The sequence below is a fragment of the Brienomyrus brachyistius genome, chromosome 10 (genome assembly GCF_023856365.1).
Source record: "Brienomyrus brachyistius isolate T26 chromosome 10, BBRACH_0.4, whole genome shotgun sequence".
Classification (NCBI taxonomy): domain Eukaryota; kingdom Metazoa; phylum Chordata; class Actinopteri; order Osteoglossiformes; family Mormyridae; genus Brienomyrus; species Brienomyrus brachyistius.
In genome coordinates this window covers 2,540,010-2,567,748 of record NC_064542.1, presented here as the reverse complement: position 1 = coordinate 2,567,748, position 27,739 = coordinate 2,540,010, and the positions used below count along the sequence as shown (strand labels likewise).

General features: G+C 40.5%; 1 protein-coding gene across 1 annotated transcript; it reads right to left on the bottom strand.

The window, feature by feature from the left end:
• Positions 1 to 216: 216 nt before the first annotated feature.
• LOC125751087 (AMME syndrome candidate gene 1 protein-like) lies at positions 217 to 27,671 on the bottom strand. Its single transcript, XM_049029607.1, has 6 exons — positions 25,962 to 27,671; positions 16,103 to 16,213; positions 9,786 to 9,900; positions 8,184 to 8,274; positions 6,621 to 6,717; positions 217 to 5,556 (listed from the first exon to the last, which is right to left on the bottom strand). Exons 1-6 carry the CDS (start codon positions 26,396 to 26,398, stop codon positions 5,442 to 5,444), a joined length of 966 nt encoding a protein of 321 aa, XP_048885564.1. The 5' UTR covers positions 26,399 to 27,671; the 3' UTR covers positions 217 to 5,441.
• Between the last annotated feature and the right edge of the window lie 68 nt (positions 27,672 to 27,739).

Below are 27,739 nucleotides of genomic sequence, written 5' to 3'. Positions count from 1 at the left end.
AGTTGATAGGATTACTCTGTGCTGGCTTAAGCCAAAGAGAACCGGTAAAAATAAAAATGGGAAATAGGTTTAACTGATCATGAATGAGAGAACAAGTAGCAACACTACCACACTGAACAGATTCCTCTCAAAAGTACACATATGCTTAATATGAAAAGGTAATTTATGTGAACATATTTTCAACTACTGCTACAGTAACAAGCACTAAAGTCAGTGTAATTTGGATTTTTTTTATTGGATGATTTAAAAGGTAACAATAGTGTTCAATGTACAACAGGACGACCACAACCAGAATTCACGTATCCACCTATATGCCATCCATGTGAAAAATGTCCTCCTCCATTCCACTCTTCCTGTTTTAAAATGCCCCTTTTGAAGTCCATCACACTGGGGGAGAAAGACGAATCTAGTTTTACAAGGGAATGTGGATCCAGGCCTTATGTTTCCTCATGTTGTCAGTTGGAATAAACGGAGCACGTATAAACTAAAACAAAACGAAAAGTAAAAGGTGAGCATTTGGGGCTACGCCAGGCACCCCAAAGGCCATTTCAGTCCCCTGACAAGCAGGTAAGACCACCAACTTATTTCAGAATATAGAAAAGCATTAAAATAATTTATAAACTAGATCCAAAATTTTATTTGAAAAGAATAAACTTTGATGTACAAAACAATGTTTTTTTTCCAGTTTCCATGTTTTCTTACAAAAGTGCCAACACATTGATGGTCCCCCCCCCCCCCTCCCCCAATACTTAGAATTAATGTGTAACTATCAGTGCCATTGTTTACCAGTGAAGTTACTGGGTTGAGAATTAAGAAACAAGGCTTTGCTTTTCCCCCCTTTTTTAACCTTAAAACAATGAGGATAAATGCATCTTGAGATGTAATATCACTGCTGGTCATTAAGAAACACATTAAGAAACTCATGTCAAAGAGGCACGCTATGGGAAATTTTTCTCCTTAAAAAAATTGTAACAATGAAGGGAAAATGCACATGCAGTTCATTTACAGTTAACATCATTTTAACATTGAATGAGGTTTCCCGGAGTGCAACAATTTAAACTGACTCAAGCTATGAAAAAAACAAAGGCAATATGACAGACATTTCTTCTGCAGGGTGTGTTTTTTGTGTGTCTGCGTGGGGAGGGGTGGGGGGTGGGAAGCAGCATTTGAACAAGGCTGGAGGCATCTTTGGTTCCGTAAAACACACAAGGGTAAAGGGAGACCACACATTTGAGTCATACAAGTTCAGAAGGAAACAAGGAAGTCAATCCTTGTATGTGTATGTATATGTGTGTGTTTTTCTAGTAGAACCAAAAGGAAAAACCATACACACAAAACTGCAATTTGCCTCCAGAGCTTTAGTGATTATTACATAATAAAGAAATGCTACTTTTAATAGTTTATCATGCAATTTCATGTTCTGTTTCATCTCTAACCTGGTTTAACATTCACATCGTAAATTAACACCACAAAGCATTTGTTTCTTAGTTTTTTTCCCCCACTTGGTTATTGATTTCCATTTCGTGTTTTAAGATGCAAAGGCAGCTGATCACATTATTGACACTGGAGGTTTATTTCCGTCATTTTTGGATAAGAAATAAGGATACAAAGAAGCACAGGAAACAGTGGCGGGTGGCAGAACCAACCCATAATGCTCCAGGATTAGGCTTGAAAGCATTTTACAATAAACCATCGTAGAATGGTTTCTATGCAAAACTGTTCATGTAGACAACAGAATACAGTTCAAGTGCATTTCCTCATAGTCCAAAGAGGTTGATCATAGATTTTTTTTTTAAAGAATATTAAAAATCAAAATTATAACCTAATTTAAGTTACTTAAAATGCATCTCTCACCAAGAAAAAGTAATATTCATAATATTTGAGATCAAGACAATGGGAGACATTACAAATCACTGTAAAATACTACTGTGTCTTAAAGAGGAACTGTGGGATTTTGCCCCAGTAACAGAAACCAGTGGATTGAAAGACTTCAATCCTGAACAATTCTTTAGAGGGAACTATGGTACTGATGTTCAGGTTACTGGGAGGACACCATAAACACCATCATCTCTCTCAGGAACATAGAAGTCCATCTTCCATCTCAAACCTCCAGCTTTTCAGTAGCCATCGCACAGACCAAATGTCTTCTTTTTCCTGTGATAAACATATCCCACGATGCACTGCAGGGACGACCAATTTTGCATAAGTGAAAAACAAATGAAACGCACCAAACACACAGCTTCACCGGGAGTGTGCTTTAGCCAAAGTTACTGCATTTTGGTAAAGTCAAACTTAAAAAAAGAAATACGGAAGCCCTTAGAAGCTGCTTAGTGCCAAGGCACTGCAGACAGATGCACGTTTGCATCATTACTTGATTATCTTAACCTTTCATGACTCTGTCGAGGTGTATGCTTAGGACCCCGTGGAATATCAGATATCCGCATGAGTCTGACCCGAACTGTGAGTAAAGAAAAACTTGTGTTTCCTAATCAGAAGGGTGACAGAGTCCCAGCTTGAAATGTAAGAACATAAATAACTTGAGTTGATGTCCAGTCCAGAAATTAATGGGAGAGGAGCAGGAAAGTGTTTTAATATCCATGCCCTCTCAAAACGATGGGATTTTTATTACATAATTACACTGTACGAAACACCTATAAAACAGGTCTGCATATATTAAAAAATAATGATATGATTCAGAAGTCCGCATGACCAGTCACATGACCTCTCCAACATGAGGTCTATTAGCACCATTTTTGCAGATTATTATTCTATAATCTTTTGTAGTAAAAATAACTAGTCAAGGATAAACAATAGTGTTGACTTGTGTACAACATACGCAACACACCACGTGGGTATGTGTACACAGCATACAAACATATAATCACATATAATAATCTAACAGTTTTGCAGCAAAATCATCATGTACCATTGGGGGAAAAAATGAACCAAAAAAAACTGCCTGTGTTTCCTACCTTAATTTCTCGCAGGGACAAAAGACAGCTATACAATAAAATATTGAACAAATATTGAAACAAGTTTCCATGTTTTTGAGCCTGAAGGAGCTGGAATCTGTGAGAATGGACATGTCAGGAACTGACACTGTACCATGCGTGCACACTTAAGGCGTGTAGCACGGCACAGCAATGGTGCTGCACCATGACAGTAACAAAAAGATAAGTCACAGTTTAAGAGTTGGATTGTCAGATACTATTGCCAGGCAATCAACCAGCCAGAGCCTCACTTAGTTAGTGCCGTATGGAAACAGAGCCAGGTCCAGAGAACCACAGACTGCTTTTACTACCATAAGGCATCTCTTTGGATTGAAAACTTTAGCTATTTTCACGCATTCATATCCAAATAATGCATTCATAAAGCATTATAAACATGGTTATAAATATTTATCGAAGGCTTAACACATCCTAACCATGTTTATTATGCATCATGACTGCCTTATGAAACATCTATAATGCACTATAGATACCATTAAAATGCAATATAATGGTTGGTATAAGCATTAAGGATCCTTTGAACTGCATTATGAAAGCATCTATAGATGAGACTTTAATAAAGCCTTCATAATGCATGATAAACATGTCCATAATGTATTCCTTTTTATAAATACATACAGCCATGTTTATAATGCTTTATGAATGCATTATGAATGTGTTTATAAATTATTAAAAACATGACCTTATGTAAAGTGTTACCAAAACGTTATTTGGGGACCAAACGGAAGAAAGGAAAAATTTCCTGACCCTTGTTGCTCAAATGACTCATTAAACATTAATTAGCATTAGATTCAATAATATGCTTTAACGTCCTACCAATTAACTCAGGTGCCTAGCATCGTTTTAAAATTAATGACAGGGCTGAATAAATTATAAACAGTCACATACATAGATGAGAGTACTCCATTTTAAACTGCACAAAGCTGACACACTATCGAACGTTTTTATGCATTATAACCAAAATGTTACTTTATAGGAATATAAATGTATTACTGGATATTTTATATAAATACAGGGCATCAATGGTTTAGTCCAATGGAAGTTTTAGCATTGCTATGGACAGAATATTGGAAGACCTCAGAAAGCTGGCCTTCTGATTGATTGGGTGTTTCCTTCAAAATACTCTATGAAAAGCCATAAACAATGAAATAGGACGGAACCCGAAATCGTAAATCTCTCATAGGATAAAAAACTACAGTTTATGCAGCATGACTGAAAATCACATGGCTTACATATTAAGATAAAGGGGTTCTCTTGGTTTTTACCAAATAATATTGGAAACTAATTCCACTTTAATAAAATTTTTGCATTCACCCCAAGAAAGAACATGGGCCATTTAGATACTTATCTGGGTTATTTCAGAAGTCATCGAATTGTTCAGCCACAGAATGAAGCCCAAACTGATCAACTAAACTGTAGGGGGGGTCCGAAAATGTACCACTGTCCTCAGGCTAGTGCCAGTAAACAGAGACACAGAGCCTAGAACAGAGATTGTGTTTTTGTAAATGGCTTTTTCAGGAGTTTTACTCATGCCCCTCCAACAACCTGATCAGAAAAATAAACAAACAAAATGCCTCATCTGAGATCCAAGCAAACAGACATGGAATTTTTATAGCCCACACTCAAACACGGCTAAACGAATGTTTTCCTGTGACTGAACAACAGGAAAACTTAACGGAGGGAAGGAAACAGGCCAAATGTACATAAAAAGCTGGATACTAAAAATTTTATAAAGAAAACGAACACACTGATTTTATTCATTTGCACCTAAGTTACAATCTGCTCCTTCAGAGTTTATGACCTGGGATTCATCAGTTTTATCGTGTCAGTTTAGTGTATTTTCAGTTACGTATCCATTAGCCTTCAGTCTGCATCACTATTGTCATCCAGAGATACACAGAAATTCGTTCAGATCTCCAGGTTTATTTAAACTGACTTCAGGTCAGTTCTCTCAAATCACTCGAATTATTTTTTTCCCCTCTAACAATTACGTCAATTTGCTTCAACTAAAAAGAAAAAGGGCATTTTTCCCCCAAATCCATGTGCAACGTATCTTGCCATATGATACGATAAAAGCAAGATATAAACAAAACAAAAATCCTTATATTAACGTTCCATCCACAGGAAAAGTAAATCTGATTAGCAGAAAAATGACAAATAAAAAATAACGTCTAGTTTATTCAAATAAAATATGTGCTGCAAAACGTCAGTAACGTAACTCTAAAGAGAAACACTTTGACAATGACGATAAAATAAATAGTAACAAAACCGCTGTCATCCGTTGCCATGCTGCCGCTCGAAAAGCGTTCCCATGGCAACGGAAACAATCATCATAAAATGGTACAGTAGTAGATGTAGTTAGACCAGGAGGCGGAGGGCTCTCCTGGGACGAGACCTGCGGAGAGGTCCAGTGACTGGTCACGCGGGTCGCTGTCAGGAATAATGGTTGTAGATAGGGAGGGGGTGCCCCATGCCGTTTTGGTAGTGTTGGTGCTGACGATGGGCGATGTATTCCGCGTAGCTCATTGTCATCTTTTCGCTGTGATACCTGCAGCGGAAGACGTGAGGTCAGGTAGGGAGAAACACGGATCAAGCTGATGTTTCTCCAATGACACGGGTGGCCTTGGGTAAGTGCGTCAGTAGCCACATTTGTACGCATATTCAGATTTTGAAAAATAAGCTTAAAATCATTTCCGCCAGCTTTCTGTTCATACAAGGTTTTCGTCCTTTTCTCACTGTGCAGCATCAGCTCAATTCTACAGGGTTCTGTGACTTGTGACTCTGTGACTTCATGGAGAATGCACTACACATGGGAAATGAATAATTTTAACTGACTGATTAACAATAATATGTATGAAACTAGTGTAGAACCTTCCGCCATAATGTGGGTCAGTCTACCCAGTTCACTTAAATGACCAGGATAACACACCAGCAATGAATAATTAACTTTCGAAATACATACACAAATTATTAAATGTGTGAAACCCATCCAAGTGAGAAGAGCCTGCAATAGATCATCCTCTTAATTATCAACCGCAAAACTCCAAGACAATAAAACTGACTTCTTAAAAAGGATTTATAACCTGTAGCTCAATCCAGAGTTTAGACTTTTCTGACATATTTAGCACTGAATTATTATCCATCATCAAATGCTGTTGCCCAAGATTAATATCTCCAGCAAAAAGAAATGGGTTTCACCCAAAATGTTCTCAAAATCACCAAAGGCTATAACAATATTACTATGCTTAATAATGAATGTATATTCTTCCTCAAATACATTGTGAAAATGTGTGCTACTCTCACAATGAATAACCAGTAAAGCCTTTCCCAAAATGATCTTTTGAATGGGTACTTATCGTCACATAACTATAGCAAGGCTGTTCAGACATAACATGCTGATGAGAAGCTATGACATTTGTGTCATTTTACTGTCAAACTAATTCATGACATTTGGTTTTATTTTGCCAGTGTAGTACCAGTTGATACTTAAACAATTTCAATCAGTACCGTGATTCAGACCATCGTCACTGCTGTTAGTTTGCTGGCAATACACAATGCACAGTACTGCAGATATAGCTCTGCTAATAGACTGTTAGCACACGTCTGTCTTACCTGGTCAGTTTAATGGTCTTCCTGAAGTCATTTGTGATGGTGGCTTTATAGCCCCCTTTGCGAAGTAAGGAATCTATGGTTTGTATATGGTCCCAACCTGGGGGGGACAGCACAGACATCATATTCCAACAGCTAACAATCCCTCATGAACAATGATATCCAACTAAACTTGATGGGTTTTGGGGCCAACAGACATCCTTGTTTTTGGACCAAAATTTCATCATCACTTCCGGCTCCTCACTCCACACTGCGAGTAAACGGCCTGGTAATGAATAGGGATAAGCAACTGCCGAGGGAAGGGAATGAGCAGCCTGCAGTCAGTCTAATCAGCCTTAACTGTCTAGCTAGCCCTACATTAGCCATGGTAGGAAGTTTTAACAAAGATGGAGAGAATTCAGAAAAAGACTGAGAAAATAACTTAAATCCTTTAACTGATAAAAACAATGGATAAAATTCCCAGGAGAAGTCTTCACCCTCACCTCGAGCATCACTAGCATCGAGCGTAGCAACCAGCTGGACATTATACAGTATCCATTATGCGCCTTAACATACCATTTTATGCTTTTTTGGAGGATGGATTTCCATACAGTTTTATATTTATTGGTCCTGCTCAATACCATCACTCCAAAGGAATCACATACCCAATTAAACTACTTTTCTCAATCTGAATTTCACCAGGACAGGACCTACTCTTACAAAGCCATCAGCTTCTATTTTAGCCTAGAGGGAAGAATTCACCCCATTGGGTAACAGCACCCAATTCAGAGACAGACATAGTCTATACAGTCATAGATATACAGGCAAAAAAGAAATAATAAAAAAAAAAATGTATACACACATTTTTTTTTTTTAACTAGGAAAAAGCTTGTAAGGTTTATTTTTACTCTCCTCCACATTTACAATACCTATAAGGACATCAAAACTACAAAATACAAAACATGGACCAAAAAAGTATTAGACAAAATAAAATAATTTGTTGGGGGGGGCAGCTCTGTGGGTTGCTGGTTCAAATCCCTGGGTCGACTGAATGATCCCACCATTGGGCCCTTCAACAATGCCCTTAACCCCAATTATTCCTTGGACTGGCTGACCCTAAGGTTTCCTCTACATCAGTTCCATGAGATGGCCTCCTGGTATGCCTTTCCAGTCATCCTGAAGGAGGTCCCACATACATGCGGAGCACTTATTGGCCACTGTTCCTTCATTCTCTGGTCAAACTCCTCCAAAACCATTTCTACTGTATTTAATTCAGGTGGTCAGGTCATGTGACATGACACTCCATCACTCTCCTTTGTAGTCAGCTTGGGGTGCTCAAACTTTTGAGGGGTACTGTACTTTACTAATCTCAAGAGGGAAATGCTTACAACACAATTGCACGTAGAAGACAAAAGTACATAAGTGAAAGAACAACATGCAGTAGAAAGAACCAACAGTTTTACATATATACACAGGTCAGGAGGAGGACTGCTGACCTTATGCATGTTTTTAGCTACACGCACTGATTCTCAGCCAAGTACTAGCCAAAGCCATCGACAGTATGGAATCGGATACACAGAATCTCACCTTGCTCCTTCGCAACCTCCGGAAGGTAAGTGGCGGTCCGCTTTGATCCTTTTTCGCTAATAAACTCTATTCTGATGCCATGTACACCCACCTATAAGAAAGAGATGGAACGTGTCCTGTTAGGTCAAAAAAAAATTGTAAAACTGTATTACAACAACAAAAAAAAAAACATAATATATTAAGGAAAATCTCTGATGGTGGTTTTTCAGTTATGTGGAAATATAATCCTCAAGAAAGAGACACTTGAGTTTTACTATACACTTTTGTTTACCATGGAAGATAGCCTTCATAGACTTCAGAGCTTCAGGTTCACAATGACACTGCCTTGATTATTATAGCATAACAGCACACAGGGAGGGAATTCCTTAGGGCAGGATGCCACAGGGATGATTTCCACCAATCTCTGACTTCCCCTGGTCAGCTGCAGGCCTAGGAGCTCTGGGGGCAGTAAGGGTGGGAACGACTGCAGCCACAGAGAGAGGGAGGGCGACAGGGCTGCCGTCCGTCTCCAAAGGGAGACCAGATGACTGTAACCATTCATTTCAATGTGTTCTGCCTTTCCTCATTATCGGCATGTATGGGTGTATTCTTGCTTTCGTTTTGCCAGTAGCCCTGGACTAGAGTCCTAGTTCAATTTACAATTTAGTTTATCAAACTGGTCATTTCACTGTAGTGGAAGTCGACCAAAAGGTAATAGAGGGTTTGGTGCCCCCCACTCCCATCCTTTGAGGCATAGAAACCTCTCCAAATCTCTTTTTAGCCACTAGACAACAGAGCTTAATTGGCATGCGAGAACATGCTTATGCGGCAGCTAATCAAAGCACTGCACTTCTGCCCCTATTAGCCACAAACATCAACTCAATTCTCCTGACTCATTACCTTCTTTGAATATATAAAAATTATACCTGCGGTACTTTGTTCTACTACTGAAACAAACCCCGATTTACATAACAGGAACAAAACAATAACACTTAAATAGATAATACAAGTGGACTTGGGGGGGGGGGGGGGTGACTGCTTTAAATTGCTTATAGCTAGTCAATCATTTCACCTTCCACACATTCTAATTATGGTCAATGTGTGGGTAGATGGAAATGAGAGATAAAACATTATCACTCTCGTAACTGTCACATTTGTGACATATCTTTTAAGGGCAGCAGTGTTCCCCATTCAGGTTAGGAGAAAATGTCTGCTGCCAGTGAAGTTCTATTTTTACATTCTATGCATGCAGTCAGACTGTGAGGTATCATGTCCACCGTGAGTAGCAGAGACTAGGATTATCCCTCATAGTGAATGCAAGGTGCACTGAAATAACAGCTTAGAGTCTACATTTGCTGGTAAGATGACCCAAAGAAAACCAGATGCTTTTGTGCTGAGCCTCAGCTTCTCTGTCAGCTCAAGAGGCCTAAATAAAGTCTCAGCTCTCCTTTGATAACCTCACATTACTGACGGATAATTAACCCACTGAGGTATGTGTAGCCACCTAATTCACACTGCACCTCTAGAAATTTCTCCATAATATTAACTTACACTCCCGACGGACGGATGTACCGGAATTCCGCCCACGAGCATTTGAGCTTATACCACATTGTCTGTACGTACCTCCCAGTCTAGGTAATCACCAACGTCCTCGAAGTTGGTGAGCAAAGACACGGAGCAGAAGAGCCGCGGCAGCTCGTCCCGCGTCATGGGGGGAAAGCGGCTGTCTTTAAGGGCACTGTGGAGGCAAAGAAAGATGCTCACCTGTACACGGGCAGCACATAGCGTGATGACACCCTTGGGGACAGCTCAGCATTGTCAGTCATCTACCAATTTACACATTAATTTTTCCTGTACCAATATAAATTCCATTTCCCCCATAAATAGTTATGTTTACTTTCAGGTAGGACAGAATTTACCCACATGAATGGACTAAACTGAAGAAAAAAAAATAAAAATCAGACAGTTTTCCGATCGTGATTACTGTTTATTCTAAACTTGGCTGTCCTTTTTAATTAAAGCTCCTTGGCTCAAATGTAAGATTTAATCCTGACTAAGCGGCACATTGACTATGTGAGGCTTGCAGACAGTGGATGCGTAAGCAGAGCGGATGCCAATCTGCTTCACTGAAGCAGATTTGTTCAATTACTTCTCATGCAGTAAGTGTTACGGTGATGAAGAGTCCCTCCGGAGGCAATCAGGGGCCAGGGAGAAACGCCTCTTCATTTCAAGAGAAGACAAACACACATACACACTATTCATCTGGCCCCTACAATATGGAAAAAGCCTGGAGTATCCAGGAAACACATGTGATCACGAATCATGCTGCCTGAGACACTGCCACCCCCTTGTTAAACACTTATTTCCTTAACTCACGCCCTAGCTGGTTACCACGGTGACACCTTATGTTTTCCAAATTAAGGCATGCTGTGCAATATGCATTAACGGAGAGCACCACTGCTTATAATAAAATGTTGGAATTGGCGTCATCTTAAAATTTCACACTTCAGCGTCAGCCTACAGGCCTTTATTGTTTTGTTCTATGCCTGTCTGGTGGCTCATCTTCTTGGAGAAGAATGCTTTGAATACTATGCGTGGCACTACCTCACACGCCTCTGTCCTATGAACACTGGCTTTCAGTAAATATTTAAGAAAGCTGACGACTTGCAAATCTAATCTTTTGTGTGCGTTTCAGAGAAGATTGAGATTGTACAGTCCAAAGCATTCTTTACATTCATAGGTAGCTATAATTAAATTATTTTAAAATTCAAATGATATTTTTTTTCTGGTTTAAGCCTTCTGGGGAAACTAGTTAGTCGGGTTACGTTTAATTTACTTCTAAATCTTTCAGACTTTCAGAGGCTACGCCATGAGATTAGCTGCGCTAATGAATTATTGTGACGAAGGGTGGCAACCACCTTACAGCCAAGCCTAACTCCGGGTATCAGACCACAACGACGGAAATAAATCCAGCTGGCTCTGGCATTGTTTAATTTCTTCCCCACCTGGCACGTTAATGGAAAGCCAACACAACCCAGCGGTTAGGAAATCACAGACGTGTCTGTGCTGCATTTCAACACCTAGTTCTCACAAAGCATGAAGACAAAAAAAAAATAGGCAGCCCCCCCCCACCCACCCCTGTCCTCTACTCAACTCTGAGCACTTGACAAATCCTGCTACACCCTCTCATCTCCGCTGCCATTCTCCGTCACCCTCTGAGTCACTGTGCCCACCTCTCCAATGAGGCTTCCACTACATCATTTATAAAGCTGACTGCATCATTAGACACCCTATACCCTCGAAAGATCTGAAAAGCAGATCTGAGACATGAGAAGAGGTTTAAAAAAAATATAGAAGAAAAAAAAAAAAATCATCACAGGATCCAACACCTGGGACCTCAGAAACCAAGAAACTTTGAATAAATCTCTGAAAATACGAGACTTCATGGAGAAGAAAGGAAGTAACTTTAAGCTCTATTGGTGGTACGGATAACAAAGGATCGAGCCACCTTCAGTGCATCTCAAAAATGCACCCCGGGAACAAAAGACCATTCCAAGAGGGAAAAGATATACACCGGCTGCAGACAAGGTTTGCAAATATGTCTGGAAGTAGACGATCTGTTTGCGACATGAGGTTTCCCAACAACGCGACTCATAAACAACCCAATTCCAGCAGTCTTTCCAGAGCTCCATTTCCATCTGATCATTAAAATTTACTGGAAGATTTTAATTAACAGCAGCAACATGAAGATTGTTAATCCTAACCGCTACTGTAGATTCCCTAAATTTAGGTCATCTCGACATTTTTTGTTTTAAATGAATTCATGCAAGAGCATAGCATGCAAATGCTAAGCTCCATTTTTATATGAGCGATTTGTACGTGCAGAGATGAAGAACCATGCACAAGGTCGCATGATGAAATTCTCATCAAAACAACCACATTCCGCAAAATTAACACTCATTAGTGAGGCAAATAACATTAACGGACACATTCAGAGAAAAGCAATCCCCCTGTTAATGATAAGACTATCCACTAAAACATTTTGCAACACATACGATGGAAGCCCCTTATTTATTATATATATATATATATATATATATATATATATATATACACACACTGAACAAAAATATAAACGCAACACTCTTGTTTCTGCTCCCATTTTTCATGAGATGGACTTAAAGACCTACAATTCATTCCAGATACACAATATTACCATTTCTCTCAAACATTTCTCACAAATCAGTCTAAATGTGTGATAGTGAGCACTTCTGCTTTGCTGAGATAATCCATCCCACCTCACAGGTGTGCCACATCAAGATGCTGATCTGACATCATGGGTAGTGCACAGGTGTACCTTATACTGCCCACAATAAAAGGCCACCCTGGAATGTGCAGTTTTTTGCTTTATTGGGGGTCTGGGGACTCAGAACCGGTCAGTATCTGGTGTGACCACCATTTGCCTCATGCAATGCAACACATCTTCTTCGCATAGAGTTTATCAGATTGTCAATTGTGGCCTGTGGAATGTTGGTCCACTCCTCTTCAATGGCTGTGCGAAGTTGTTGGATATTAGTGGGAACTGGTACACGCTGTCGTATACGCCGGTCAAGCACATCCCAAACATGCTCAACGGGTGACATGTCCGGTGAGTATGCTGGCCATGCAAGAACTGGGACATTTTCAGCTTCCAAGAACTGTGTACAGATCCTTGCAACATGGGGCCGTGCATTATCTGTCTGAGTGGCTGGTCTCAGACGATCTTGGAGGTGAACCTGCTGGATGTGGAGGTCCTGGGCTGGTGTGGTTACACGTGGTCTGCGGTTGTGAGGCCGGTTGGATGTACTGCCATATTCTCTGAAACGCCTTTGGAGACGGCTTATGGTTGAGAAATGAACATTCAATGCACGAGCAACAGATCTGGTTGACATTCCTGCTGTCCGCATGCCAATTGCACGCTCCCTCAATGCTTGTGGCATCTGTGGCATTTTGCTGTGAGACAAAACTGCACATTCCAGGGTGGCCTTTTATTGTGGGCAGTATAAGGTACACCTGTGCACTACCCATGATGTCAGATCAGCATCTTGATGTGGCACACCTGTGAGGTGGGATGGATTATCTCAGCAAAGCAGAAGTGCTCACTATCACACATTTAGACTGATTTGTGAGAAATGTTTGAGAGAAATGGTAATATTGTGTATCTGGAATGAATTGTAGATCTTTAAGTCCATCTCATGAAAAATGGGAGCAGAAACAAAAGTGTTGCGTTTATATTTTTGTTCAGTGTATATATATATATATATATTAAAATTAGATTTAAAAAAAAATACAAGCTGTCCAAGAACACCATAAGGTAGTCATCTTTTCAGTGCAGCACTGCACCGAATGCAATTTCAAATTTGAAGTATTGCATTATCCTTGCATCAAAATTTTATTGCACGTTTGACATGTATCTGATTTACTCTCTGCCAAAATATACAGGCCATACGAAACTGCCCACTAACTGCCCACTATTGGTTCCCTGTGGGAACCCTACCTGTGATGGGCTTCCCACCGGGAAAACAGACACCCAAAAAGTTGGTCTGCAGAGTCCCTCTGCAGCAGCACAGATCCATCTGCATGACCAGTAATCGTAAATTTGCAAATTCAGAGCGTCACTCGGACAATTATAAGTCAATAAAAGGCTGAGAAATCCCAAAAGCTGATGTTGTTGAGGCACAGAAAAGACATCTGATAAAAAAGTAGGGGGGAAGAGGTAGACTGACATTACAGCATCACCTTCTTATAAAAAGCTCTGAAATTTAGACAGAGTGATATATTCTGGACTGAATGTTGAACTGGATAGAATGAGAAATTTTAGAAGGTACAACCTGAGCTATTTTAGGTGCTCAGCAACTAAAGTTGCTTAAGCTAAAGAATATCACACTGCTCCAAGAGCAGCAGATCAGCAACCGTGCAGAGATGTCATCTAGACCAGTGTCTCTTTTTTATCCAAGGACCCCCTGTGTTCAGGAAAACATATTTCCCCCCCCCACACAGGTTATGATATTGTTTCTCTTGTATGCATCATGCAATGATGACACATATTGTCAGTGTTTAAGACCAGCATATTTTAATAAGCTTATTTTAATTTGGCTATACTGCCAAACAATGCAATTTCTTTTGAACATGATGCAAACAAGTCAACCTACACTTTTTTGCCTCAATTTATGGCATTGCTCACAAAACAGAAGGGTAGTTCTTTGTGTTCAAAAACATTATCTAATCTAAAACGTATTTGACAAATGGTTCTAAAATCAGGAGTCTGACAAATGACAACCATTAAAAATGAACTTAACCGAAAAGACCCTTATTTCAAGGTATTAGCCTTACATAAAATAAAACAAATACTGCAAACTACGATATTTTTGACAAAGTTTTAAAACAAAATGAACTAAGTATCAATGATTCCTTGCTTTTCCCCTCCGTAACCTCCCCTGTGAGACACTAACTCAGTGGTTTGATTTCAGCTGTGAATTCTGGGATTCTATGTAATGTTACAGCCAGTGCTCTCTTGCAGTTTACAATGGGAAGGTCTAAACATTTTGCTTTCTAAAAATGTTTAATAAAGCCCTAAACTTAATGCACAATAAAAGTATATCGATATAAGAACATAAGAAATTTACAAACGAGAAGAGGCCATTTGATCCATCAAGCTCGCTTGGGGTGAATTCAGCTAATAGCTAAAAGTTGTTAATATCTTATCTAGCTGTGATTTAAGAGCGTTTTTCCACTGCACTAAGTACCATACTTTTGGTACCTTCTCAAAGTACCAAAAGTACGGTGCTTCAAATAGTTGGTTTTCTACTGGCATAAAAACTGGTACTGAATGACATGACATTTCGCAATGAGAGTTATTTTGTAGTAAATTTGAAAAATGGCTGTAGTATATTTTATGGCTTGTTGATGTGCGATACTGATACCAACATCGCATGTTATGCACATGCAGATCTTAGACTTCTAGTCAGATATATTAAAATAAGGCTTTTTCTTATTTTCAATTCTGTATGGAATTTATAGCGCGTGCGTTAACGTTTTGCTAGAATATTTTTACTCTCTTACTCTATCATAGGAAATAAAAAAACTTAGCAAGCTTCACAATTTTAATTATTATTCCTTTTATAGATTATGTAATATACGTTTAAAGATAAGTTTAAAGTTTACCTCCGCTGGTTTTGCGTGAGCGCTGCATGCATTCTCCGAGACAATCCTTTTCATCCTTGCCGTTTAAATCACTCATAGACAAGTTTGTGAGAAATTTATGAACAACTTTTCTTGTTTTATAAATACCCCAACATCTATTACAACAAAATCACATTGCTATTTTTAAAAGAAAATCGCAGCACTAGGATGGCATGCATACAGTGTAATAAGACAAAATACTTGAAAATTAAAATAAATAAATGTTGTCATGCCATCCTCATCTCATTGTTGTCTCTCTTGTTCCGGTTGTTATTACTTCATTTATTGTTGTTTCCTGAGGTCACAGCTGTTTTCAAGGCGCCGTTCGTATTGTGTTTCAGAGGCAGGTTATTTGCATAACCAATCAACAAAGAAAACATTTCAAGTCCCACCGCAAAGTACCAAAGTAGTACCTCAGCTGATTTGGCACTTTTGGTACTGGTACTGGTAAGTCAATGGAAAAGTGAAAGTACCAAAAGTACCAAAAGCACCAAAAGTACCAAAAGTACCAAAAGTACCAAATGTCATCGCCCTATATGGATAAATGGTATTGTCTCATCCTATATCTTATTTTTTGCAATCAATATAATTGTCGTAATTTTTTTCTAATCTTTTCAAATAAATTGCCCAAGTGGGCCACAACTGCCTGCTTAGAGAACCACTGATCTAGATGTCTGAGGTGATGCTAAGCAGAGCAGAGCTGATACATGGAACCGTACCTGGTGAGGGTGTACTCCCTGAGTCCTGAGTGCAGGTTCATGGCAGAAAAGGTACCTATACAGCCCCTCAGTCGCTTGTCCCGTCCTGTTTTCCACGTAACAAATAGAGGACTGCAAAGACAATAAAAGAAAATGAACACAAATCATTTGCTACTTCAGCACCCTTTGCTAAGAAGTACTGCCTATTATAAGATTATTAACGGTCACCTGTGACTGTCTTATACAATATATATTTATTGTGTGTGGGTGGTAGTACTTTCTGTCACCACATGAGGCGCAGTAAAACATTTAATACAAGTCTGCCAATCATATTTTTTACCATAAGATCAGGTTATGGAGGCAGCAGTTATTAAATGATCCTACAGTAAAAAGAATGTGAGCAATTTGTAGCAAAATGCTAATATGTTAGTTATAATATGAAAAGGTTTGCACATACTGGCAAAAAAGTGAGTTCTGATCCTAGAATGAATATCCCAATAAATCGCCTGACATCTGGCTGGTGTGACCTTAATTATGACATTAAATTACCCTTAATTATGTAAGCAGGCCATTGGCTTCGCGCAGTAGTCTTAGATGCTACATTAGGTCAGCTGCAAGGTGTGGCATTTTACTGTTGAATAAAAATGTAACTCTTTTGAAAGAAATATTCAGAAAATATTCTTCTCCTGACCATTTCTATGTTACACACACAGTATTGTGTAAAAGACTCATGTTTAAAGATACAGACTTACAGCATTTTCTCTCTGGAAAAAAAAAGGTTAATGCAAAGATATATATACAGCTCCTCTTTCTTTTCTCCAAAATGTCACTGGTGTCTTGGTATCTTAGACGGCTAGATGAACACCACTTTGTTTCCCAAACCTCCCCTCAGGGGCACCCCAGCCATTCCATGTATTCCTTACATTTCATAACCAGCTCACTTAATTAACTTCATGAGGTATTGATTAACCAAACAGGGTATGCTAGAGGTCAAGTCCAACAAATACACCGGTATTCAGGATGATAACTGAAAATATTACAGTGACCTCAGGTGAGGTTTTTAAATAGCCAAGCTGACACACTTTGACAGGCCATAGTTTTACACCAACAGAAGCACAATTTAATTTTCTTTGACGGCTTACAACTTTGGCACAGAACCACATATAGATATGAAGGTGAAGCGGCACAAAAGCTACACTCCAGAATCTTACTTTTGAACTTCTCCCAGTGCATTTTCCTCTTGTACTCCACAGTACAACCTTATTCAGTGACACAAAATATAAACCCATTTGTAAACAGTGTGATGTTACTTGGGTTCCTCAACAGCTTTCAAAGGGAAGAGATAAACACCTATCTATACGAAATAAAGAGCAGGTGTTTGATTAGCACGCCATCACAGAGTGATGCAATTATGTATACAGAAACCACCCCTTTGGGAATAATTGTGATTTTATGCTAAGCGGAACCAATTTAAAACTCTCGACATTAACCAACACACAACGGTACATAACTTCAATGCAGAGTCACACTAGGCATATGTAAAGCATTTCTTTATGAGATAAATAAATGTTGTATTATGCATTAAGTTTGCATCAAGTTGAATGTTTTGAGCTATACAATCCATTCCATTGGGCTCTTCAATTCAGAAAAATTTAAAGCTCAGAAAAATCTTAAGATCAAGGTTCCCTTGACCTGGTCATCAAGCAACTAATTAATCAGATTTCATTTAATACATAGACTCTATAGACTTTTACTGTACAAACCATGTGGAGAATGTGCAAAATGAGAAATGACTAACAGTAAATTCAATTTAATAGTTAAAAAAAATATCTAAATTTAAATCATCCAATATATTCACTATATTAAAAAGGAAACAAATTCTTATCAGAAAAATCCACATCTGCGGTCTTGTCCATTACAACAATTAATAAGCAGGACTGATACATATAAAGCCCAACTTATTAAAGGCTTGGTTGAAACAGAAGATTGCAGCCATCAAACTGCCAGCCATTATTCCGCACTGGGCTGTGCACTGTGTAATATTATGGAGTATGAGTGGGCACCCTGACTTTCACAGACGGTCAGGCATTCCTGATTTACAGCCACAGAGCGGCCCTTCAAGCAGGGCTGAAGCATTAACATGCACCGGAGCATTTTTCGCAAAGGGAAGCCTGATTTCAAAGGGCACCTATTGTAACAGCATCCATTTATCAACCAGAATTTAAAGAGACAGTGACCTTTTTTTCGCACTTTTAAAACTGGAATGCATTTATAATACCCTGTAAGGTGAGTAAGTGAATATTGTCCTTGTCAGGGAGGTGCTGAGATGACCAGCTATGTGGCTAAGTAGCCAACTCAACAAATAAGGCATAAGGAAATGTTAACCCTGATGACACACAGCCTAGATCCCATGAGGCAAATAATATAAAGCAGATAAGCATCGAGAGAAAGCCAGTTGCTTGCAGGACAGACAGACAGACAGACACTGTCTATGGGGCTGTCACTAACTCAGTAAAACACCAGTTTTGATTATGGGAGAAAAACACCAGGCAGAAGATGCAGCCTGCACAGGGCTGAGCTGCAGACAAACGTACAGCACATCTCCCAGACAGCCTTTGAACAATGCTGAAAGGATTATCTAGTGGAGCTTTTGACACATAAGGTATCAAGCTATATAGAGTTCCAGCTGAAACTGACATCTCTTTCCTTATGGTCATACAATGGTAGTTGAAAGCAGGGCAGGTCCGGAACAAAGGACAGTTTCCATTATTGGTGAGAATGACGCAAAGGGGGTGGTGCCGGGCCAGGGGGTTCAATGATCACAATAATAATCCTTTGTAAAGGAGGAGGGATGCAAAATTGTACAAGAATACAATCAAAAAAATCAGATATTCTGCACATTGTTATGCCTAATGGTGAGTACATCCTTTCAAACTGTAAAAAGAGAGTAACCTCCTACCTTGAGTGGGAGAAATAACTAGATTTCTACGAAACAGGACAGACAGATTTAAGAAGACGGGACATTGCGGTGCCTCGGTGGGTAGCACTGTTCCCTCACACACCCAGACCTCGAATACATTCTCCGGTCTGTGTGCGTTGCACGTTCTCTGTATTGAGCAAGTTTCCTCCAGCTACTCTGGTTTAATCCCAATCCAAAAACACGCAACTAGGCTAAATGACATGTCCAAACCGCCCCCAGTGAGCGCCTGTGTGCACACATGCCCCACGACAGGCTGGGATCACAGCCAGGGTGCACCTCTGCCTCCGAAGATAGGCTCCAACCTCATGATGAGGAGCTGGAAGAGGGACGATTAAGAAAGATGTTCTGAGAATTGAGGTTTCCTCCATTTCCTGTCTATTTTTTTAAGAGCCTACAAACTGTTTTTAAAGTATTTGTATTAGATAAACGTTTTATCATTGACATTCTACATTTTAACTTTAGGTCTTAGACACCTATACTGTGCCATAGACTGTGCTATAATGTCTATGTTTTTGTCTGTCTGTAACTATGCCACAAGTGATATGAATGACAGATTATGTGCCACGTATACAGTTCTGCTTAAAATAAGCTAAAGAAGTAGTATAGCAGTAAAAGGAGCATTTGGCATAAACTGTGGGTGTTTGTTTCTCTGTCTGCAAGCTCATCATGTTGGCCTTGAACTTTCGGAGAGAGCAGATGCTTTTTTGCACCGATACAGAAGAGGAACAGATGAGCAACTGCATGCACGCCGGCCAAACAGAGCCTTCTTTAAGCACTTTGGGAAATTCTGCTAGTAGTAGTGATGAAAAAAAAAAAACATACCCAGTGGCAAGAACAATCACGCGTTTCTGTTCTTGGCACGAAAGCTGTCAGCTTCTTACAGCAAAAGTAAACAATTTGGGTAAAATCCTATTACCTGTTTGCGATCCATTCGAAAAAAACCTGAATTAAAAATGCACTTTCTCAATGTTCTATTCCAGGGTAAGACCACAGTACTGATTGCCCAGACAGTTGCATGCATACAAGCATCACTACCCATTTTTCATGACTGTCAAAAGCGGTAAATTAGGGTGTAATTACTTATAAACAGCCTGTTCAATTACTTTCGCTAATAACACGTCTCAAACCACTAGCCTATCCTCAGATGCCTTAGCTTTTCCACTAGCGTTAGCCGCTACATCTGTTTATTTTGTTTTTATGCATTTCATGGGAGGGGGAACAGGGCCATTTAGGCTAATTCCACCCCTAAAATTGTACCGAAGTATAACTCAGATCATCTTACAACACACACACACGTACATATATACACATATACGTCGTACACGTACACACACACACACACACACACACACACACACACACACACACACACTCACAATGTGCGGAAGAACAAATACTCATGAGTTTTGGATCTATCACTACTTTGGATCCCCAGTACTGTTTTCACATTATACTGTAGAATAGGTCTAATACATTTTAATAGACCCTCTTATATCACATATATCAAAACAACTATTGATTTTGCACAATCCAGGCAAAAAAATAACACTTTGAATCCCTGATAGCAGGTTGTACTCTTGCCTTCGCATTTAAAAAAGACAAGAAGCAATTTTATTGCTGGAAGGAAAGAACTCAGAAAGATAAGATGCCGAACAGTATACATTTATAAAATGGAGATAAATGTTTATATTTTGATGGAGGGGGCAGAAGGAACTACCCCCCCCCCCCCAACAACTGACAGATAAGCAAAACGCTCATTATTCCATGCAAACTTAACAACTGTCAGTGAGGGTATGGATCCCTTCGTAGCTCGGAGGCGAAGGTAGGAGACAGTCTCACATGGGAGACTGACAGCAGGCCTGACAGCTATACAGCAGGCCTGACAGCTATACAGCAGGCCTGACAGCTATACAGCAGGCCTGGCAAAGACACACAATCCAAGAAAAATGAGCAATGGAGCAGAAGAGTTGTGGCTGTTTACACAACAGTAATATTTTAGCATAGTAACGAGATGGATAAAGTGATCATTTACTGGGGGGAGGACCATGCTGCCGCAGTTGGTTTGAGGGTCTGAACACAACCGCCACTGTTTGTGTGACATCTGCATGTTCTTCCCCTGATGTACGGGCTTCTTCCAGTTAGCCTAGTTTCTGCTCACAGCACAAAAACATGCAGTTAGGTCAACAGGTATTTATAAAAGTCTCCACTGCACGTGTGAGTGTGTGTGGTCATGCACATATTTCATTGTGAGGACCAAATTTCCCCACATTGTGATATAAACTGTTATTCTGACCTTGTGGGGACATTCTTATGGCCTTCACAAGGGAAAACTCAATTTTATAAACATTTGTGACTGCAATCAAAAAACTAAAAATGCCAAACATCCTGTATTTTGTTTGGTTACTTATGTTTAGGTTTAGGGCTGGTTAGGGGTTAAGATTATCATTGTTGGGATTAGGGTGTTGCCTATAGAAATGAACGAACGGTCCCCACAAAGATATGAAGGAGAGAATGAGCGTGTGTGTGTGTGTGTGTGTGTGTGTGTGTACGTGTGTGTGTTCTGAGATGGATGGGCAATCTATTCAGGGTGTGCACCTTCCTTTACCAACAACAAAATCACATAAGAGAAGTTCATTGCTATGTTCAAGTTAAAACTCGACCGACGATAAGGGACATACACATGAAAACTTTGACAATACTTTCATTTATCTGCATCGTGTGAAACAACTCGTCACATGTCTAAAACTAATATCTCCATCCGTCATCCAATCACTTTTCCAACACAAGATCACAGGTTCAGCCTGGAGCCTATCCCAGGCAGCATAGGGCAGGAGGCAGGGGTACACCGCAGACAAGATGCTAGCCCTTCACAAGGCACATACGCACATATTTCCAAACCATGGGAAATAAAGAAAGAATGAAAGAATCCAGATTACTAAGAGAAAACACATGCATCACAGAGACAACATAGAAAACTCCACACTCAGTGAGCAGAGAAAGGATTTGAAGCCCAAACCTTGGACGTGTGATGTGAAGGGTGCTAGCCAGTCAGCCACCTCACAATGCTAAAAAGAAGATCTGAAATCCCCATAAATGACCTCCTGAAATTCTTCTAGCAATAAAACATTTCATCTTCATTCCAAAAAGGACCATGGCCAGAAGGCCACGTTTCACCTTAAATTTCATATCGATGTTGACACAGAATGCGGAATCCAATCAAATAACTGTAGCAAATACGCACTTCATCACGCAATTACATTTTATATCATATTCATTTTGTTTCCTTTGTCTACAAAGTAAAGGTAGACAGATTCTTCTGCACAGAGCTGAATGGGAACAACATCTGCAAGGAAGGATAAATGTTAACATAGGATTTTCCCAAAGGCTTGTCAGAAATAGCCAAACAGTCCTACTTTTAAGAGGTGGCTTAATGGTGTCAGAAAACTGAAGAGTGTGAAGGTGGCATTACAATCGAACCATGTCTAACCTGGTGTGTTTATTTTCCCGCATCTTCTTTTACTGTTACTCTGAATTTGAGCCTCTGGATAAACCGTCCCCAGACTATCAGCTGACTGAGTGAATCCTCCAAGACAGAAACATCCATATTTTATCTCCATATCATCCTTTCCAAAGTCCAAGAACGTAAAGGAAGCTTTGCAGTTTCACTCTTGGTTTTCCTGAGAGTCAGCTGCTAAACAGATAATTTTTTAAGGGGGATGTCAAAATAAGGGTAATGGTGTGTACAAGAAATGGGAGGGGGGGGGTGTGAAGACGGTCACAAAAAGGACACGAGCTAAAAGAAGAGGACGACATTCCATGTTTAATATTTGGCAGGAAAAACTATTCGACATATAAAATGTGTCCTCAATTCAACCAGAGACCGGGGCCATTCTTAAAACCAGTGGCTTCTCAATATCTATGTGCTCACTTCAAGAAACTCTTCCAAAGTCCCCTATCTTGCTACTGTGACACAATGGCATCATAGTAAAGGGACAATCAACCTGACCCACCCCCCCAAAAAAAATAATAATAATTAAGACAAGGTCAATACAAATGCTATAGGCATTAGGGATATTGGGTGTTTATCAATACCAAGAACACAAAGAACATACTTGTATTCTTGCCAAGACCGTTCTTGCTAACTTGCCTAACAATAATGAACTTGGGACACAATGAATCATGGGATTGTTTTCGCTGGCGAGAATTCAGTCGATGCATCCTTGATATCTGGGGCCGGGCAAGAATGGCATCCAGGGATTTTACCTTCCTCTGTACTTCTGTTCTTGAGTATTGGAATTGTACTTTGACAAAGGAAGACGACGACAAATGTGCATGTGAGAACACAAGTATGTATATTGACAAACACTCATCGAATGGTATGTCATAAGACAGACATGTCAGCCTTCAGAAATTAATACATACAGAGGCAAAACACAGATTGTGCAAAATGAACAGGGAGCATCCAAGTCAGGTTGATGCATCACTGAGTTCTGAAGCATTTATTCGAAATATCATAGGCCTATGCATCATTGTTATGCAGTTTGAGTATAACTAATGAGGTACACAAATGATTATTCACTTAGTTTCAGTGAGGCACTCTGTTATTCAGCATCTGTACACTTTCCATTTATTCTGCTGATTCCTGATGGTTTTCACCCCATCAGCAGAACATCCACCAAAGTCCATCAGCTAAGAAAGCATTTAATACAAGCAGAAGGATCTTCTCAACAAATCACAAGCGACCACAGCCAGCTTGGTGTTTATTCAATCAATAACACATCCCTCTTCAAACTGCAGACATATTCTTCCTTTCCCTTTGAAAAAAATGGATTTTCTGCTTTGACGCGCCTTCATTCATATCACACAGAAGCAATGCAGTAACCAGCCAAGCTAAACCTTTATGTGGTGCTTTATAGAGATTGCACTGTAAATGTTCAGCGTGAAGTGCGACATCATGCAAAATTAAAATGAAATAAAAATGGCCAAAACTGAGACTGAAAAATTGGACCAGTGGGGCGAGGGGGGGGGTAAATTTTCTGCAAATCTTCAATAAGCATCTTAAGTACATTAAAGTATGTGGACATATGACATTCAAGACCTTTTCGTTTCACCTGGTGTAAAAAGCTTTATACACCTTGAGTATAAAAACTCATTTGACAGTCATCTGGATTTGGTCCTCAATCTTAACATCTTCGGAATCCTCTAAAGGAGGGGTCTCCAGCTCCAGTCCTGGAGGGCCCCCACCCTGCACAGCTTAGCTCTCTCCCTGTTCCACCACACCTGATTCAGCTGAAGAAATCGGTGGTAATTAGCAAAGAAGTAGAATCAGGCGTGTTAAATGAGGGGAACCCAAAGATGAGCAGGGCTTGGGCTCTCCAGTACAGGAGCCTCTGTTTTAAAGCCTCACAAAAGCACAATAGCTTTATAGAATGATATTCATCACATAGCAGTAAGTTTATAAAATTGCAAAATCACAGTCAGCTTCAGGGTCACATGAGTCTGTTCATTTATCAACACAGGCTTTTGTTTTTTTTTAAATAAAAGTTATTCACTCCATTAGGCAAATCACCGCAGTGGTGCTTCTTAATAAATTAGCTTTCTGCAATCAGCTATATATAAATAAAGGTTCAGCCCACAGGTAGATTTCATGTCAGCTTAAGACTCTTGTGGTTCTCCAGACCAAGTCTGACCGATAAACAATGAACACGCAGCATATTCAAAGGCAAACTGTAAGGAAATATCACCACTATTACCAGTACCTCTCGGTAACATACTTAATAATATGCATAAGTGTCAATCTTCCCTTCCCTGGATAAATGCCTATATAACAATAAATAATACAATCTAGAAACTTCATTCACTTTAAATACATTCACTCATACATCCAACAACACCATGTAAAAAAACTACAAGTGAACTATAAAAGCGTGCCATAATTTAACTGGCAGTGTGGTGGTAAATCGTGCGTATTTAATTACACGTAGGATATTTTGAAATACATCAGGCAGCAGTAAGAGCCTGTTTAATCTCCTACCTTCTTTGCACGTCTAAATATTTATTCAGTTTTTAACCATTATGTTTCCCAGCTAGTAAGAGGTAAGATAACTGGGCTCAAACTACCACCGGCATTGTACAGTACTTTTATAAAACACTATTAAAAATAAATAAATAAACGCGTCACTTCAACTGCAATCATTCACCAGCTATGCGACAAAAGCTATTTTCCCCGTCTTATAAAGCAGCCGTCGACTGCAATAAGGAGCCGCATATTATGCCCTGTAGTAACAAACCTTGCCGTTTCCCATCTCACTGTCATCACTGCCAGGCAGACACGCTGCGATCAGCTGTCCTACCTCATGTATCGGCCTTTAATAAACACCTATACACGCGCAAAGAAAGTTGATCGCATTGATTAATTAAGCTGGAGTCACTCAATATGAGTGCTCTTCAGGTTTGCACACTATATATATTTATATTTAAAATGCTGCTTTAACCGTGATGCTCAAGGAAGTGCAACAAAGTTTCAAAGGGGGGGGGGGGCAGGCGTTTATTTCCAACCCGTTAATGAGACCAATACTCTCGCTATAAAATACAAGCCAGCCGCTGCGTTGGGTCCCTGTAGGAAGGGAGGAAAGGTCGAACGGAGTCAAAAGCCATTATCAAAGAAAAACTTTTATAATGTTAGGCGCTGGATGAGGGGGTTATATGCTGCTCTTTCATTTGTATGGGACGCCGCCAGGGAGGAGAGTGCGTGAAAGTAACGGGATTACGAGGATGACAGGATTTTTAAAGCGGCTTTTGGAATAATTGAGCGGCTAGGTGGCTAACAATCCGGGTAACACTTAGATACATTATTAAAGAGGAGATTATATATTGTAGTTAGCTTGCTAGCATACTTACTACGGGTCGTTTGTAAACCTGGGTGTCCGGGGTGGCTGGTATCCGTACAGATGGCAATAAAGCACGTCGAAGCAGAAGCAGCACATCTCCGCCGAGACCACCATCCTGCGTCCCCCGCCGAGTCCGGGGCTTAGATTCGAGGAGAGGCCGTTTGCGCCGTAGCTCCCCGGAGTTGGGGACATCGAGTTGACGCTGCCGCCGCCGCAGCTGCTCCCGGGACCCCCCAGGCCGTTCGGCCGGCTCACATTCCCCGCCTGCACGGCGGAGGAGGAGCCGATCCCCAGGTCCGATCCGCAGTGTCCTGTCCCGGGCATCCCGCTCCCCGCGCTGCCGGGACCCCCAGACCCGGGGGATCCCGACAGCTTCGGCTTCTTCACCCCGCAGCACCCGGCCGCCATCTTGGAGCAATCGGCACCGACACACCGCTTCCTACCCATCGCTGTCACCGCGGGCTGGGCGGGGGAAGCCGCTGACCAGACGTAGAGATCCCACTGCGTCAACGCGGAAGTCGGCCGGCGCTCCACCTCCCCTCCGAAATGCACCAGCGGGCGCGACTTGCGTTAAGGATCAGCCCGTTACTTTAACCAAGGATGGACGGATGGCTGCTTACGTCTCAAGCCCCAAAACGGACATGAAAAAAATAACATTAGATTTATGGATCCAGATGGGGCTGTGGGGGAAGAAACAGCCAGATACACACTGTGGGTAACTAATCAGACTCGCAGGAAAATTGACTTTATCCAGAAAGGAGAACTAGTTTGCAGGTTTTAACCTGTAACTCTGTGAGCTGATACCAAGTGCGGTTTATTTGTGCGTGTGTCGGGGATCAGGCGAGCATTAAGCTTCTGCATAAACGCCAAATCAGCTCCAGACTGATGTCTCATACAAGTCATTTACAGGCAGCCAAATCCAAAGGCTGGAGGTCCGTAACACAAACGATGCAGAGTCAACCAGGTCTAAAACATGCAGTTTATTATTAATATTAATAATATGCAATACGAAAGTCATTTAAACCAGCTGGACTTGCTTTCATTCGTTATTAAACGGCATCCGTTTCAAAGCCTCTTATTATGCATCGCGGAGCATAAATCTGAGTTTCGGAGTTTACCCTGCGCTGAAAAACACGTCTTCCTCCTGTCCTCCGGCATATTGATAACAAAAAAAAAATTGTTCAGTTCAGCACAGCGGAAACTCCCCCGTTTCTGACTTCAGCGGTGCTCTTGGGTTTGCAGAAAAGGCTACCCTTCGATCATCCAGGGCAAATATCCGCTTATTCATTTTCCCAGCACACACAAAACGCCTCGGTGTGAAATCTGGACAAAACGCTTATTATGATCGAAGGATCATCCCCGATCTCCTCCTAAGTCACAGGAAAAGCCCCGAAAAGAGCCGGCGCCCCTCCAACGATGAACGTAATTCCCAACCGATTTCCGAAACTGAAGGCCTTTCTGCGATCTCTCTGTTTGAGTCTCCAATCTTATAAAAACACAAGACGCAATAACATATTACCGGTCAGCTTGAAACGTTCGCGTAATGACTATATAACTGCCTTCACTCCCGTTTCCCCACCTGCTAAAGCAATGAAGACCGTCAGTCTCCTGGCACTAACAATACCCCCTTCCTCTGAGCCGAAAAGCCAACTAAAGGGAGATGTTTTAATATGGTTTGTCTGCCACCGACAGAAGAAAGGGATGTTAAAGCTACAGTGCAGCTCTTTTGGGCTGTCTGCATCAGCTCCGAAGTTTTTGCAGTCACAAACGATATTATAATCTAAACGA